This window comes from Mus musculus, chromosome 12 (genome assembly GCF_000001635.26).
Source record: "Mus musculus strain C57BL/6J chromosome 12, GRCm38.p6 C57BL/6J".
In the NCBI taxonomy this organism is placed as follows: domain Eukaryota; kingdom Metazoa; phylum Chordata; class Mammalia; order Rodentia; family Muridae; genus Mus; species Mus musculus.
The window spans coordinates 73,098,323-73,115,683 of record NC_000078.6 but is presented as its reverse complement, the minus strand read 5'-3'; the positions used below and the strand labels follow the sequence as shown (position 1 = coordinate 73,115,683).

Here is a 17,361-nt window from a genome sequence, read left to right as displayed (position 1 = left end):
TTTAAGTGCAAGAAAAAATTTAAAAAGCAAGGAAGTTTTAAACTCAAATATTATCCTGAACTTGATAGCTATCCGGACGTTTTCAAAGGAGGAGAGATATAAAGTGTTGCCTATGGTTATCAATTTTAAATCTGCCGAAGATGTCACTTACAATTTCACCACACTAGGATACTGTTTTTGAAGCAAAAAAGAAGGAGAGAAGTGGGGGCTACTGAGATAGCTGACCGTGCAAAGGTGCTTGCCATTAAGCCTCACAGTTCACCTGAGTTCAATCCCCAGCACCAATACAGTGGAAGAAGAGAATCAAAATCAGACAACCAACTCTCGAGTTGTCCTCTGACCTTCACACATGTGTCATGGCTGGCATGTGTGTTCTTGCATGTGCTCGCGCATGCACACACACACACAAATAAACATTTTAATGGAGAGCAGTTAGGTTATGTATCAAATATCTCAGCTAACCAAGAATAAAGTGGTAGAAAGAAAGAAAAAAGAAAAAAAGAGCCGGCGGTGGTGGCGCATGCCTTTAATCCCAGCACTTGGGAGGCAGAGGCAGGTGGATTTCTGAGTTTGAGGCCAGCCTGGTCTACAAAGTGAGTTCCAGGTCAGCTAGAGCTACACAGAGAAACCCTGTCTCGAAAAAACAAAAACACAAGAAAGAAAGAAAGAAAGAAAGAAAGAAAGAAAGAAAGAGAGAGAGAGAGAGAGAGAGAGAGAGAGAGAGAGAGAGAGGGAGAGAGAGGAAGGAAGGAAGGAAGGAAGGAAGGAAGGAAGGAAGGAAGGAAGGAAGGAAGGAAGAGAGAGAGAGAAAGGGAAAAGGAAAGGGAACAGGAAAAGGGAAGGGAAAAGGGAAGGGAAAAGGGAAGGGAAGGGAAGGGAAGGGAAGGGAAGGGAAGGGAAGGGAAGGGAAGGGAAGGGAAGGGAAGGGAAGGGAAGGGAAGGGAAGGGAAGGGAAGAAATGGGAAGAAAGCAAACCTCACCAAATTGAAGTGACAGCAGGTGACCTGAACAGCTGCCTGACAACATGCTGAAATAGGCAGTTATGAGTGACTGGGAAGCAGAAACACTACAAGGCCACCCTGAAGTAAAGGTTAGGGGGAGGACATTTAGCTGTTAAGAGTTTGAGAAGAAGCATATGCAAACAAATTCAACTGGCCCACAGTAGCCAGAGACAGGCTCACCATCCCTCTCTGAGCTAAGACCTCATGCAAACCATGAAGGACAGAATCCCAACTGAAGATAGCCACATTGCACCTCCTCCCTTCAGCCTCAACCCTGGCGGAGCAATCCTAGCAAGGGTTGCTGATTCTGTCCGGATCTCTTCCAATAGACCCGCATATAGAGATGGTGTTCTTCCCAGACCTATCTATCACCTTCAAAGAGAAACTATTTATCCATTCCAGCACCACATCGTGTGTGTGTGTGTGTGTGTGTGTGTGTGTATGTGTGTGTGTGTGTGTGTGTGTGTGTGTGTGTGTAGGGGGGTGCTGATGGTATCCACATTTTGAATGTTTCTACTATGGTAAATAGATTTATGCCCTAGTCCATTATAATTTAGCTCTCTTCTATACTACTTACCCAGTATAAACATCCAGGTTTATTTTCTATATGCTTATTTGTATTAGGTCCATCTCAGGGTTTCTGCCTTTTTTTTTTTTTAATGCTTCTTGCCTTTGTCATCTCGGTGGGCTACACACACTGCTCATTTCAAGGTTTTTCAAGATCTCCCCCTCCGGAATTTTCATTACTACCAATGCTTCTCTATCAGAGCATTCCTTAGTGCTGTTCTTGACTCTTGAATACACATCCTTAATAAAGACATCCCTTAGTTTGGGGGGTGGGGGGAGGAGGTGCTGGGGAGCTTCGGAATTAGTCTCTGAAGTTTTGTTATCTACATACTGAGGGTGGTCTCTTTGTTAAAATTTTAGCTGTCCAGACTTTAAGGTCACGCGATTAGTATTCCCTTGGGAATCACTGGGCCTTTCTTTGAAAGAGCTGTCCAATTTTCAGGCCACACTAAATAACTGCCCATTCAGAAGCTTGGCCAGAAAAGAATGTCGGTGTTTTCCGGCAGGTAAAGGTGCCTGGGGGTCAGGGAGAGAGGGAAAGGCAAGGGGTGGAGTGGGAGGCGGGTGATCGACAGGGATAGAAACGGTGTCTCCTCCTCCCACTGAATGCGAAATAGCCAATGGGGTGGCTCGGCCGGGCCGGCCGGGCGGCCAGTGCCATATAGTATGCAGCAACCGGAGGAGTCACGTTGGGGGAACGGCAGAAAGCAGCTATCCGTTTACACTACTTTGCTCTAGCAGCTATCTTAATGGTGACTGCGTGGCCTGGGGGAAACCTGATCGGCCAGATCCAGCCGAAACCGGGAGGGAGGGAGTGGGCTTTCCGGAGGGGGGAGGGGGAGGGAGGCGAAGAAGGAGGAGTAAGAGAGGGGGAAAGAAAGAGGAAAAGAGTGCGAGGGAGTGAGGGAGGGAGGAAAATAAACAACAAAAAATGTCCTCTTCCTCCCCCACCGGGCAGATTGCAAGTGCGGCGGACATCAAGCAGGAGAATGGGATGGAAAGCGCCTCGGAAGGACAGGAGGCGCACCGAGAAGTGGCGGGGGGCGCGGCGGCTGGGCTGAGCCCCCCGGCTCCAGCTCCTTTCCCCCTGGAGCCGGGGGACGCCGCGGCTGCCTCCAGGGTAAGCCGGGAGGAAGGGGCAGCGGCGGCGGGAGCGGCAGATCAGGTACAACTCCACTCGGAACTTCTGGGCAGGCACCAGCACGCAGCCGCCGCGCAGCCCCCACTGGCCTTCTCGCCGGACCATGTCGCCTGCGTGTGCGAGGCGTTGCAGCAGGGGGGCAACCTGGACCGCCTGGCCCGGTTTCTTTGGTCCCTGCCCCAGAGCGATCTGCTACGTGGCAACGAGAGCCTTCTGAAGGCGCGAGCGCTCGTGGCCTTCCACCAGGGCATCTACCCTGAGTTGTACAGCATCCTCGAGAGCCACAGCTTCGAGTCGGCCAACCATCCGCTGCTGCAGCAGCTCTGGTACAAGGCGCGCTACACCGAGGCCGAGCGAGCGCGCGGCCGGCCGCTGGGCGCCGTGGACAAGTACCGGCTGCGCAGGAAATTCCCCTTGCCCCGCACCATCTGGGACGGCGAGGAGACGGTGTATTGTTTCAAGGAGAAGTCGCGCAACGCGCTCAAGGAGCTCTACAAGCAGAATCGCTACCCCTCGCCGGCTGAGAAGCGGCACCTGGCCAAGATCACCGGCCTCTCCCTCACCCAGGTCAGCAACTGGTTCAAGAACCGGCGGCAGCGTGACCGAAACCCCTCCGAGACCCAGTCCAAAAGGTGAGCGCCAACTTTCCTCCTCCCCCTTCCTCCCCCCACCCTTTCCCAGCTTTCTTTTCCTCCTAGCGCTCGAAAACATGGCGCTTACCTTCCCCACCAGCCTGGTCCGGCTGCCCACCTCTCCCCGCCCCCCACCTCGCTTCCCTACCGGGGTGGTAGGGGGGACGACGGTGGCAACGAGCGGGCGGGGGATCCTCCCTCCTAACCCTCCCCCTCCTGCCCCCAGAAGTTTCTGGTCGCCCTCTTAGGTCCAGTCCCCGCCCCCACCTCGGCTGGTCACTGCTGCCCGGCTTCCCACCCCCATCCTGCTGCCTTTGAAGTTGCCACTCTCGCCTTGGTTCTTTTAGGGAATGTGTGCGCACGCTGCCGGCAAGGCTGCTCTCACGGCAGCTCTGGGCCCGCAGGGGCTGCCGGCGCCGGCCGGGGTCCCTGCCTCCGCGGGGTTACCCGGAGCCTGGAGTGCGCACACGCTCCAGGGTACCCAGGGTTCGACTGAAGCCCGGGCTTGCCCTGGAGGTCACCAGGGGCTCTCTGGAAGGAAAAGGAGAGTTAATGGAGACTAGTGGCTCAGATGGGGTCTGGGGACGTCGAGGCTTTAATATGACAGAGTTAATCATTTACCCTGCCCGCCGCGGTTCCCATCGCTGCTAGGGCAGCGTGGGGTGTGGGTGCTGCTCGTCTCTGCGGTGTTTTGAAACCTGATTCTGAACAACTTCGGATCGGGTTACAGTGCCTCAGAGGTGGCAGGACTGAAGGACAGTTTCTTGGACCCCCTAACACAGCATGATCCCCTACTGACTTTGGGAATAGGAGACAAGCCGGCTGGCATAAGGTGGGCAGCAGGAAAGAAGTAGGGGAGCTATCCACTCAGTCCTCCTTCAGCCATCCTACACACACACAGACCCACACACACTCTCTCTCTCTCTCTCTCTCTTTCGTATAAAATGCAGGGTTTTTGTTTTGTTTTGTTTTGTTCTTCTCTTTTGTGTCTGCTAGAGTCAGACCCTTGGCTGTGTGTGGGTGTTTGTGTGTGTGGGTGTGTTGTTGTTTAGGTGTGTAGTGGTTGTTGTTGCTGCTGCTGCTGCTGCTGCTGCTGCTGTTGTTGTTGTTGTTGTTGTTGTTGTAAGGGTAAAGTAAGCAGAAGGTTGATGGCCCCCTCCCCGCGGGGATTGGGGAGAAGAGAATCAAAATGCAGTTCAAATGTTTTGCTCTGGGAAGGAACCCGGGAGCCATGGAAGCAGCCAGCCTGGGCCAGGTGAAGGTGATCACCCTGCGCATTCCAGAGCCCTCCCTCGCTACTATGCCCTGCGCCCGGGTGGAGCTGGAGGCCCACAGCTCACCCCAGGCAGGGAGAGAGGCGCACTGTGCAGCCCTGACCCTTGTTGCGGGTAACCATAAACAAAACATGCCGGGCGACCTGCGAGCACCCTCTCCGTCTTGAGAGAGGGGGCGACCCGAAGAAAGAGCACTGGTTAGGAGACCCCACCTACCCCGGAGTGCTCTGCAGATGGACTGAAGGAATCTCCTAGGCACTGGGTAGGAAGCCGGTGGCACATGCTGACCAGCTGTCCTGTAACCTTTGCTATGGAACCGGCCCAGTTCCCAGGATCTAATCTACACACACACACACACACACACACACACACACACACATATCCTGAGCCATGCTCTGCTGACTTCATCCTCCTCCCCATTAACTCCACACCCTCAACCCCCAGCCCAGTTGCCTGGTATAGGCCCCTCTCCGGATCTACCTCCCACCCGCACCCCTGGTGAGTCACCCTCACCAATGGCGACGGCTGCTCTGCTTCAGCTCATAAATCAAAGCGCTTTCTGCGCTCCTGGCCCCAAAGCCCAAAGCCTGGGTAATCCCCTCCCCTCGGCTTGAAAGGAAACCGACCACATTGGGATGTTGGATCCTCAGCTGGACCAAGTCTCACCAGGCTTCCAAACTGCTTCTGTCCTGCCCCGCCCAGATTCAAACCAAAGAGGAAAACTGCCACCATTCCTCCCTGACCCGAACTTGGTATTTCCCTTATGTCCAGGATCCTGGAATAGGAGGACTGAAGACTCAGGGCAGGAGTCTGATAGTGACAAGGCCACTGAGTGATGCTCACCTTTTCCCTCCCACCTCACCAGAGCACTGGATGGTGTGTGTTAAATAAGCCCTTATGGCTTCCTTTGGATTCAAAGGCAACTGTGCATATGGAGAGTTGCGAGTGTCTTTCCTACAAGGGCAAAGCACTTTATTGAGTGAGAGTTGTCTCTCTGGTGGAATAGAGATTTGGGAACAGTTGAGAAAATGGCCTCTGGTTACCTAACTGGCAAATACAACTGAACACCTCACCCCTCCTGCTCCTTTGGCGATTCCATCTACCTTAAAAATAACATGAATCTGAACTGGCTCTCCTAAACAGCAAGACGACCCATTAACATTTCATGAATCGCTTCTATGGCAGAGGTAGCAGTCCTTTTAACAGTTGGAGTAGCCTAGGAATGCTCTAGGAATGAAAACACAGTATTAAAGTGCTTTCAGTTGAATTTTACATTGTCCATCCTTCTGGTCTTTCTCTGATTTTATTTTATTTTTTGTTTGTTTGGTTGGGTTTTTTTTTTGTTTTTGTTTTGTTTTGTTTTGTTTTCCGAGACAGGGTTGTCTCTGTATAGCCCTGGCTGTCCTGGAACTCACTCTGTAGACCAGGCTGGCCTCGAACTCAGAAATCCGCCTGCCTCTGCCTCCCGAGTGCTGGGATTAAAGGCATGCGCCACCACACCCAGCTATAAGTTTATTTTTTTAAGGGGTCCAAATGCATCATCTCATTCCCTGGCTGGGCAGAATTGGCTTAAAACCTCATAGTTTCAACAGGGCCAGCAGATAATTCTATTGTGCTTTGCTTAAATGTTGCCGTTAATGAGTTTGAAGGATGTTTTACAAACTATGTCGATTGTCAATCCCTTGACCTTCACAAATGTCTTCTCCTCCCCCTGAACAGCGAATCGGATGGCAACCCCAGTACCGAGGATGAATCCAGCAAGGGACATGAGGATTTGTCTCCTCATCCACTTTCAGGCGCATCTGATGGCGTCACCAACCTCAGCCTCTCTAGCCACGTGGAGCCAGTATATATGCAACAAATTGGAAATGCTAAGATATCACTAAGCTCGTCTGGAGTTTTGTTGAATGGAAGCTTAGTACCTGCAAGTACTTCACCTGTCTTCCTTAATGGCAATTCTTTTATTCAGGGACACAATGGAGTTATCCTTAATGGACTGAATGTGGGAAATACACAGACAGTGTCACTGAACCCACCCAAAATGTCTTCAAACATTGTGGGCAATGGCATAGCCATGACAGACATCCTGGGATCTACCTCCCAGGATGTGAAAGAATTCAAAGTCCTCCAGAGTTCTGCTGTGAACTCAGCAGCCACCACCTCCTACAGCCCTAGTGCCCCTGTGTCATTCCCAGGGCTGATACCCTGCACTGAAGTGAAAAGAGAAGGCATTCAGACAGTGGCCTCCCAGGACGGTGGCTCTGTGGTGACTTTTACTACACCCGTGCAAATTAACCAGTATGGCATTGTCCAGATCCCTAATTCTGGAGCCAACGGCCAGTTCCTTAATGGGAGCATTGGATTCTCTCCACTGCAGCTGCCTCCTGTCTCAGTAGCAGCTTCACAAGGTAAAAGCTTCATTTGGTACCAGCAATGCACCAGGGCATGTGTTGGTTAGTTGCTGTAAATGACAGGTTTAGTGAAAGCTATAGATCCGTGTTATTGTCCAGATACATCATTGGTTTACACAGTTACAGAACAGCCGTGATGTGTTTCCCAGTACCTAAATACTATCCAGCTTGCCTGACTTTCTTACATCCTGGGGAATGGCGTTTTATCTTCCCCCAAACAGAATGGAAAAGTACCGTTTCTAGCAGACCTTGCCAACTCTACAATTATAGGAATATGGCAAGTCAATCAGTGCTTATAAAATAACCCAGTACTTGACGTTTTAAAATTAAAAATTAATAAAATTGCTAGGAACATAAAATTAGTCAAGCAGTTCTTTATTTGACCAGAAGACGTTTTAAAAAGAATAAACTAAAAGACAGAATGTAGTCTTGCTTGCATCGTGTTCTTCCTATAATTAACAGAAAAACCTAAAAAGACCTAAAAGAAATTTAGAAGAACATATGCTTTTCTGTTGCTCTGGATGTGTGTTGGTGTCTCCACTGTGTGGGTTTGTATTTTTGAAAACAATTGTGTCATTGTGTGTTTGTGGCTTTCCTAACTGCAGTCTGTTAGAGAAAGGAAGTAAGCCTGAGGCTGGCACATCAGTTCCTCAGGAATGTGAGTCAAATCTGTATCACTTGTCATTTTTCTCTGTGTTGAAATAGGAACCGTTAGAATTGGGCATAGGATGCTGAGGAGCCTCATAGAGGTGGGAGATGGTGATCTTGTCCTCTCTCCTGAAAGCAGGTTTGAAAGCCCAGATTTTTACCAAAGGTCAACCTGCAATAAAGTCAGGGTTTTGTTGTTGTTGTTGTGTTTGGTTTTGGTTTTTTTTTTTTTTACAAATCTCTCTTCTGTAGCCATGGTCTACTTCAACTATTAGAGGCATTAGTGAAAAATAGTTGCACATTTCATTCTGTGTATTTGTCTCTTTAGAGAAAAAAACCAGTAAGCCACCATGCTCCTGTAGTACACTCTTCAACTGTTTATAATCGCTCCAGATGATGTAAGAGTTAACCTAAGTCACACTCCAATTTAGGACAAAAGGCAAACACCCCAGAGAAAGTCAAATTATTTATGACTCTAACCCATTTTGCCTCTTTATGAAAGTTTCCAAGCATTCTAGAGACAACTAAGTTGCACAGAAAGTATGAGCATGGATGCATGTTAGCAGAGGAGAATGCAAAATGCTTCTCATCTGTAATCAAGAAAAGTGCTATCACTTTAATAGCCAGAGTTGTCTTGGGGGTGGGGGTGGGAGTGGGGGAGTTGTTTTCCTCTTTTTTTTTTTTTTCCTTTCAGTTTTTCAAGACATGGTATCCCTGGCTGTCCTAGACCTGATTCTGCAGACCAGGCTGGCCTCAAACTCTGATGTGCTTGTCTCTGCTTCCAAGTGCTGGGATTAAAGTCATGAGCCACCACTGCCCAACAATAGTTTTTCAACGGGATATTTACCAAGAGTAAGAATAACAAAAATAGCCAAGATCAAATGACCGGGCTCCCTACCCTTTGACTCTCTGGCATCAGTTTAACCAGATGGTTCCAGTAGGCAACTCCTTTGTAGTAGTTGAGTATTACAGATTGCTGGAAAGCATTTTGGAAATTTGGACTTTATTTTTAAAAATACTAAGGTAGAGTATGGTGGTAAATGCCTGTCTATAATCCTAGCACTTAGGAGACTGAAGTTGGAAAATGGGGCTCAATGCCTGCCTGAGCTACCTAGTTTCACAGAGCTACATTCAAGCTAAAGTAGGTTACATGGTGAGAGTCCATCTCCAAAAAATGTACCAAACCAAAGCAAATCAAACTTACACTAAACATTCTTTAAAATTTCCAGAAACATAGTCCTTTCTTCCTAGATATAGGAAAATGTTATATAGGAAGTTATGAGGAAAAGCAGCCTGCTGATATCTTTTTTCATTTTACAATCGGGATTTGGGGCTTTGTTTGTTTGTTTTTCTCCTTTAGCATCATTGTACAATTGTCCTTTGCACCTGCATTTGTTCTGTTCTGTTTTTGTACTGATTAATTTGTACCTCAGTTGCAGCTATACTTAAATATCTTGTTCTAGCCAGGCATGGTGGGTGGCACATGTCTTTCATCCTCGCCCTTGGGAGGCAGAGGCAGACAGATCTCTGTGTGTTTCAGATCAGCCTGGTCACAGAGTGAGTTCCACGACAGGCAGAGCTATATAGATAGACCCTGGCTTAAAACAGCAACAAGAACAAAATCATGTTTTATGTCTGAAGCCTTGGGTTCAATTCCCAGTCAGTACTGAAAAAAAAAAAAAATCATCCTTTGGAATATGAATCTGTTTTCCCCTTTATTTATATAAGTTGGTGTTTTTCCATGTTCAGAGAATGTTATTTTACTTGAGTTTAATAGCTGTTGGAGAAATGTTGCATATGTTGTTACTTATAACTATCAAAAACAATAATCATTTTGTGGGCATATTTGCTAGTGAACAGTTTCACAAACACACTCACACAAAGCAAAGATTAATTGTAGCTTTTTCCTCTTACAATGTTGAACTCTATAAGACTTTTAAAACATACTGAAAACCAAAGGTTTAAAATAGGGGCAGTTTGTTCATGTGTATGGCCTGGAAAAAAATTTTTTAAGTTAAAGAATATATGCAGAAATGTTTTTTTGTAAGTCTTTTTTTGTTGTTGTTGTTTTTGTTTTTTTGTTTTTTGAGACAGGGTATCTCTGTGTAGCCCTGGCTGTCATGGAACTCACTCTGTAGACCAGGCTGGCCTTGAACTCAGAAATCTGCCTGCCTCTGCCTCCCAAGTGCTGGGATTAAAGGCATGCGCCACCACTGCCCGGCTCATAATAGTCTTTGTGTGATAATACTTATGTACTAGTAGTTAACATTTTTAAAGGAGTTCAAATATAGTCTTTTTTCTTTTGGTTTCTCATAGAAAGACATTCCTTTGCTTATAAAAAGTGCTTAAAGATGTTGGAAGCCATGGGTGGCCCTGGGAACTTCCTCACATACAGAGTACTGTCATCTAGACTACACAAATTCAAGAAGGGCAACGTTGAGTGACCCACTTAATTTTCTGCACTTGTAAAGGAGTTGATTAGATCTCTAATTGAAGAGTCAGGTAGATAAGTACCCCATATTAATTCTCCCCCAGAAAGCTCCCTAAATTCATCTTTCTCTCTCTGATAATATTTGGGGACCCAAGTCATCCGACCGCCATCAGTTCCCTTCCCCTTGTAAAGACTCGGGGGTTTATTTGATGGGGATTCCAGGGTCTTCATTGTCCCAAGTTCCTCACTTAAACATCTATTTTCTGCTTATACTTTTTCTTCTAGTCTCCATGGACCATTAAAGTGGGGTCTCAAAAGATGCACCTCTTTGACAGAGGCATTAATTCTAGCCCTCTATGTTTTTCTTTATTTTAAAAAGAGCACTCCAGGGTTACCATTCATTTCTCTGATTGCTACAACCCTGAAAATTTAAAGCTAGCACAACAAATGGGGAGAGAGGATTAAAAAAAAAAAAAAGAAAAAACCTAGAGGGTTTTGTTGACTTGAGACTGCTTTATTGGTAGTTCGGTGGAAGTCAGAGACTTGTCTGTACAGGTTGATGTCGTTAACTTGTAAGTTCCAGAGAAACTCATTTTATGTGGTATTTTCGTTTACATTTTATGCTCAGTACCTGAGCAGTCCTAACGGAACTAGTTTGTTTTGCACTTTCTCTCATCCTAACTGGTAGAGTTAGTGATCACTAGCAACTGATTAAGAGATGGTAAGTCTGTGATAAAGAGCCAGAAGCTTGGACGGAATTTTCTCTCTTTTCTTTTTTTTCTTTTTCGTTGAGATAAGGTCTTACTGTGTAGCCCAGACTGGCCTCAAAAGCAATCTTCCTGCCTCGGCTTTTATCCCCAGGTCCCACATACTTGCTTGTTTTTGATTGGTTGGCTTGTATTTTTGTTTGTTTTAATTTTTGGTGATGCTGAGGCGTGAACCCAAGGCCTGCACCTCGGTGATCCTCTCCCTAGGCCTGCTTCCTAAGCCCCCTGCAGTTCTTTCATTGGTCCTTACAATGGCAAGGGAGGTTAACAAATGTAGATAAAATGTAGTTCAGTGACTGAATCTTTACCCAGCAGATAGAAAGCTCTGAGTTCAGTCAGCAGCAGTGCAAAAAGAAATACAAAATGTATCTAGAGAAAGTTAGTCGGCCTGCGTCCTCAGCCTGGGACTCTGCAGTTTACCATACTGAAGCTGAACTACATTACATATTTAAGTGTCACCTCTCCATAAATACTATACCTGAGGAAAAATCGTGTGTGCTAAAGGAGTGACTGTGTGTTTGTTTTTCTTTCTGTATCATTTTCATCAATGCTAATTGGTCCTCTTCCCCCTAGGTAATCTTTCAGTTACCCCAAGCACTTCGGACGGAAGCACATTTACAAGTGAGCCAGCCACAGTCCAGCACGGTAAACTTTTCCTGAGCCCTCTTACCCCCAGTGCAGTGGTATACACCGTTCCTAATTCAGGCCAGACTGTAGGAGCTGTGAAACAGGAAGGCTTAGAAAGAGGCCTGGTCTTTTCTCAGTTGATGCCTGTCAATCACAGTGCACAAGTAAATGCAAGCCTGTCTTCGGAAAATCTCTCTGGGAGTGGCCTCCATCCTCTGACCTCGTCGTTGGTTAATGTGTCCGCCGCCCACGGTTTTTCCCTGACCCCCCCTACACTACTTAATCCCACTGAGCTCAACCCTGACCTTGCCGAGAGCCAGCCCGTGTCTGCACCTGTGGCAAGCAAATGTACTGTGTCATCTGTCAGCAACACTAACTATGCAACCCTTCAGAACTGTTCCCTTATTCCGGGGCAAGACCTATTGTCCGGCCCGATGACCCAGGCTGCCCTGGGTGAGATCGTACCCACAGCTGAAGAGCAGGTGAGCCACGCCTCAACAGCAGTCCACCAGGATTTTGTCAGAGAACAGCGCTTGGTTCTGCAGTCAGTCCCTAACATAAAAGAGAATTTCTTACAAAATTCTGAGAACAAAGCAACAAACAACTTAATGATGTTAGACTCGAAATCCAAGTACGTCCTGGACGGCATGGTTGAAGCCGGCTGTGAAGACCTGGGAACGGACAAAAAAGAGCTGGCCAAGCTCCAAACCGTCCAGTTGGATGAAGACATGCAAGACTTATAAGCCCGATTCACTCCACATCCCTCCTTCTCTGCTTTAACAGGAGCAAATCCTTTTCTTTGCGAAGCCCCGAGGATGGAGAGCTTCTATTCATTTAGAGGAAAACACTGTACTTCTGCAAGCAAGCGCATCTGGCTTGGGCTGCATGAAGAGCGTAGTTAAATACACAGGAGTGGACCTGCACTGCCGAAGCCCCTCTGGTCACATCGTGCTCGCTTTGAAACAGATGGGGCGAGGCAACAGTGAATGCATCCATCTAACCATCGTCTATCATTTAGTCAGCAGTATAACTCCACAGGCGAAATGGAAGGTGACAGTATTTCAGATTTAAAATGCATACACCTAATTTAGGAGATTAAATAATAGCTCCAGGCTCTTGGAAGCGATGCAGTTGGTTTTTTGTTTGTTTGTTTGTTTGTTTACTTTTACTCCATGGGCATTGAGATGGTTAAGAAACAATGGTACTCTAGACTATCATAAGGGTATATTTTTCAAATTATGTAGCTTGTGTGTGTGTGTGTGTGTGTGTGTGTGTGTGTACATACACACATTCATCGTTTTCAGCATTTGGGGGAAAGGCTTGGTTTTAAGTCTCTACGTGTTTCCAAATGTGATTGCTAATAGTCAAACGTGGCAGAGTAAGTTTGAGACGCCACTAAACTCTGACACAACTTGGGTACGAATGTAAATACAGGTCTCTAAGCAAGATCTGAGTAAGTACAGTGAGTTTTTATTTATACCTTGTATGTCTCCCTTCAGGCTCTGTGAACTGAAAAGAAAATGTCTTCTTACTGTTTAATTTATATTTATTGTTTGAGCGGGAATAGGACATCTTTGTTTCCAACCAAGGTTTTTTTTTTGTTTTTGTTTTTTTTTGTTTTTGGTTTTTTTTTTTGTAATTGTTATCAAGAGTCTATTGAGGTCAATATTAATTAACACTGAAACAGGAACTGTTAACCCCCAGTACTGGAACTTTGTCACTTCTCATCACATCCTTCTTACTTTAACAACTTTGATTCATTTAAATATGTTTTCTATAGACTCCTATGTGCCTTTTTACCTTGTGGCCTTTTTATTACTAGTCAGGTACAGAAGTGTCAACAGCAGTGTTGATGGTTCTTTTGTACCGTCAAACAGGGTTAAGTTTACCACAGAACCCCTGCATAAGGCAGGACTTCCGTTTCACTAAATATCATGTGGAAGGTTTGCCATGCACATGGATAGACAGATATAGTCGATGCTTTTCATTATAATGAAAGTAGAAAAGTATAGAAAGACCATGAAACAGCAGTTCTGCAGGCTATGACTATGAAAACAACCTTTTTTTTTTTAATTCTGTTTTGGTTTTAGTTTTCTTGAGACAGGGTTTCTCTGTTAAACAGAGAAACTGTTACTGACCATCCTGGAACTCACTCTGTAGACCAGGCTGGCCTTGAACTCACAGAGATTCACCTGCCTCTGCCTTCCAAGTACCGGGATTCAAGGCATGGGCCACCACTACCCAGCTTGACAACAACCACTTAAAATAAAAAATATATATGTAAATTGTACTAAAAATCTGTTCAACTGAAGCTCATTTCCAGTGTTTTGAATTGGTCGGTATACATGACTGTTGCCTGTCGTATTTAATGAAGTAAATCCTTCCGGTTTCTGTGGGAAATTTTGTTTAAAAGTTTTAGTAGGACTCTGCATCTATGATATAACAATGCAATGCCTTTATGCTGTTAGTCCAGGGCATCTCTGATTTCAGAAAGAAGGCGACTTTTTCTAAGGTGACTTCTCAGTTGCTAAGCACAAAGATAGTACCACTCCTTGGTTTTGTTAAGGTGGTGGAAGGGTTTCTAACTAACACACTCATCAGCTGAGCCTGCAGAGTAACGGTCACTGGGGACTTAACATTTGTTGTTACACAAGGGAACTTTCAGTCAAGATTAAGAGCCCTATGAAGAATTCTGTGCCCATCATTTTGATCAAGAACCTAAATCCCATTTTTGTGAAATTGGTGAATGTCCCTCAATTGCTGAAATATGCAATTTGGGCCAGAGGTTGTTGTTTGTTTGTTTTGGATGTTCTTGTTTTATTTTCATGAAGCCAGTTGCTTCAGTGTGGTTTTCCACTCTGACACTACTTACACAGCTTGGCTGCCCCCGTCTCCCAGTTATTTACTGATCATATTAATGTGATTAGCATCCTGGTCTTGTAGTATAGTTTACATTTTTAAAAAATGTTATTTTTTACTAGATTGCTGCAGATATCAAGAGGACATTATTTTAAAATACCTGTCTGGTAAGGGAAGTGGGAAAGTCAAAACGTTCTATAAGGCGGGTGTGTGTGGGTGTCTGCGTGCGTGTGATGGAAAACTCCCATATATCTGACAAAAGTATCTTTTTTATTCCGAGTTCTTCCTCCTTTTCTCCTTATGAGAAAGAAAAGATAGCACAAAACTAAGTACTTACCTAGGAAATGTCTTCATATTCCAACATGATGAGCTTCTAGCCCTACAAACACCCCAGGTATCTATACAATCCACCCGGTAAGACTCAGTGCTCATTATGAGAACTTACTGTTCTAGTCTATTCTTTCAGTAAAATAAGGGCCAGTTGATATGCAGCCCATGTATGTGTGAATGGAATATGGTAAACCCCGTGATCTCCTTGCACAGAATTGCAAATGACTTTTTTCCCCAACACCAAGGGCCCAGCCTCGGAGCCCTTGGAGTTCACGTGGCAGAATATCCTTCTTACATAAACCAATGCTTGAAGATGCTGCAAAGGATCCTCTAGTGATTCCTGATGAGGAATCAGAATAGAGGTAAATAACCCCCTTTAAATCCCACCCCTGCTGCTGGCTGTGGGGTTTTCTGGTGCCAGCCTATCTATGCACTCTATAGCCAGAATTGGCACTCAGCTCTTAGTTACGTCTAGTAGAGAGAATGGTCTCTAGCATTCAAAGGAGGTTCATTCCCTCCCCCCCCAAAACAAACAAAGGCCCCTGTGTTGTACTGTATAAATATCTCATGTAGATTTATAGTGAAGACTTAATACATGTCTGGTGCCTTTCTTGTGTTGTGAAAGGCAAGTAGATGTTGTAGCCATAGGTCTGTTTTTTAAATCCATAGTTGAATTGCACACTGACCTTAACTCTCTGTATGTACCCTTGTTATTCTGCATGTTAAAGCTGGAATTCTTGGGCGTGTATGGCAGACTACCCTGCTACATCCTCAATATGTGAACATTAGTGCATAAACTCGAGTCCTCTTTTCTCAAGTGTTTTTGACAGATCATCTCATAAAAATAATTCAGGAAGTCTGGGGAAAAGTCACTATGTTTTACAAGAGCAGTTTCAAAGTCTTCCTAAAACTTGGATGATAGACCCTAATGGTTATTTTGTGTCTAATCGAGACATTTCGATTTAATTAGATATTACCACCATATGTTTTATTAATCCAAATTATATCGCATGTGACTCTTTGGGTTTTCAGGGTTTCTCAAAAAAAAAAAAAAGTGTATCATTTTGTTGCATGTACTGTATGTTCAGAGGCAATCAGTTGTATACTCAATATGGTTTTACTGTGCCTTACCTGAAGAGAAACTCTACACAGAATGTATGACACGGGGTGGGGAACAGAGCCTCTCTACTGCACTGTTAGGTGATAGCACACGGCATGGCCCAGAGCATTTCTGTGCTTAATTACCCAACCAAAGAGATCTAAAGTCTGTATGTTGTACTGTAATGGGGGTTATGCCTGGACAATTTAAGTGTTTTATTTGTTTTCTGAAATGATGTGAACTTATTTTTCTAAACACTATGCTAAATAAACTTTATATTTATACATACTTTGTGTTGAAGAAAGATTATTTGGGGAAATGCTACTTTTTAAAATGAGAGTAACCCATTTCATTAGACAAGAAACAGGAGTTTTATGTTTGCCTAGAAGAGAAAAGAGTAAGAAGCTGGGCGGTGGTGGCGCACGCCTTTAAGCACTCGGGAGGCAGAGGCAGGTGGATTTCTGAGTTCGAGGCCAGCCTGGTCTACAAAGTGAGTTCCAGGACAGCCAGGGCTACAGAGAAACCCTGTCTTGAAAAACCAAAAAAAAAAAAAAAAAAAAAGAGAGAGAGAGAGAGTAAGAAAATGAGAATATTTCAACTGGAAAACACTTAGAAGGCCAATTGGAGTGATTTTAGAAAAGTACTCTGTGTTGTTCTTTGTGCAGCATTATATAACTCACTCTGCCTCACTATATACTCAGCTAAACCATAGTGTCTATCCTTAGAGACTGGTAATATGCCTTACTTGTTTTTCTCTCCCAAGAGCTGGATGTGGAGTATGGCACATAGTAGGCATGCTACAGGATTATGAGGGAAGTGCCAAAAACCTTTCTAGTACTGACTTATTCAAATGTGAGCTCTGTTGCTCACTCCCAGGGTACTGCTGTTGCTCACTCCCAGGGTACTGCTGTTAACCAAATTGTGATTATTCCCCGGGGGGATAAGTAAACTTGGCTAGAGCCACATTTCTGTTGAGTGGAGATGATTGAGTGCTAATTTAGTTTGGTCCTAATTTTATAATTACATAAAGTCTGAATTCTACTCCAACACAGGAGATGTTGAACAACCAGATCGGGAACCCGTGGTACAATTTTTCTACGAGTCTAGTTACAGCCATCAGGTTAGTGTCAAGTGGAATGTCTAGACACATTCTTGCCATTCAGCTCACTTGGCAGTGTTCTCTGGAGAAGTCAAACCAGTTAGGCACAAAATGAAGTAATTACATTTCATAACTTTTTAACCAAACATGCATTGTAAAGCATTTGAAAGGTACTTGCCTTGTTTAAACCTTGTTTGTGGTTTCCCCAAAGCTAGTTAATCTACTAAAATTCAACAGGAATTCAAAGCCTTTGGCTTCCTGATTCCATCCTGCTTTTCCAATCTCCCAGAAGACACCTTGGTAGCAGATAAACAAGACGCACTCACACAGAAGTCAGTACCATCAAAATAGCAAAGAATAACGGAATTGCAAGTGGGGAGTGGTTATGTTGGGCACGAGACAGACTAGACCAGAAAGGTCTGAACAAGTACTGTTTCAGCACCGATGTTTAAATGATATGATTCAGAACTGAAAG

The 17,361-nt window shown here is 45.1% G+C and overlaps 2 protein-coding genes across 4 annotated transcripts in view; one reads left to right on the top strand and one right to left on the bottom strand.

Annotated features, from left to right (window-relative positions):
- Mnat1 (menage a trois 1) overlaps positions 1-3,499 on the bottom strand; it is a 161,804-nt gene extending 158,305 nt beyond the window's left edge. Inside the window, exon 1 of the mRNA XM_011244008.3 lies at positions 3,430-3,499. The gene's annotated coding sequence lies outside the window, so the exon portion shown is untranslated. The remainder of the gene's footprint in view (positions 1-3,429) is intronic.
- Positions 1,653-16,075, top strand: Six4 (sine oculis-related homeobox 4). Of its 3 annotated transcripts, XM_006515632.4 has the most exons (4): positions 1,653-2,320; positions 2,527-3,341; positions 6,335-7,023; positions 11,446-16,075. In XM_006515632.4, exons 1-4 carry the CDS (start codon positions 2,318-2,320, stop codon positions 12,240-12,242), a joined length of 2,304 nt encoding a protein of 767 aa, XP_006515695.1. In that variant the 5' UTR covers positions 1,653-2,317; the 3' UTR covers positions 12,243-16,075. The 3 variants fall into 3 exon arrangements, with proteins under 3 accessions (XP_006515695.1, NP_001349201.1, NP_035512.1); NM_001362272.1 differs by lacking the exon at positions 11,446-16,075 and having other exon boundaries at positions 2,259-2,320; positions 6,335-7,452; NM_011382.3 differs by lacking the exon at positions 1,653-2,320 and having other exon boundaries at positions 2,439-3,341.
- The last annotated feature ends 1,286 nt before the right edge of the window (positions 16,076-17,361 follow it).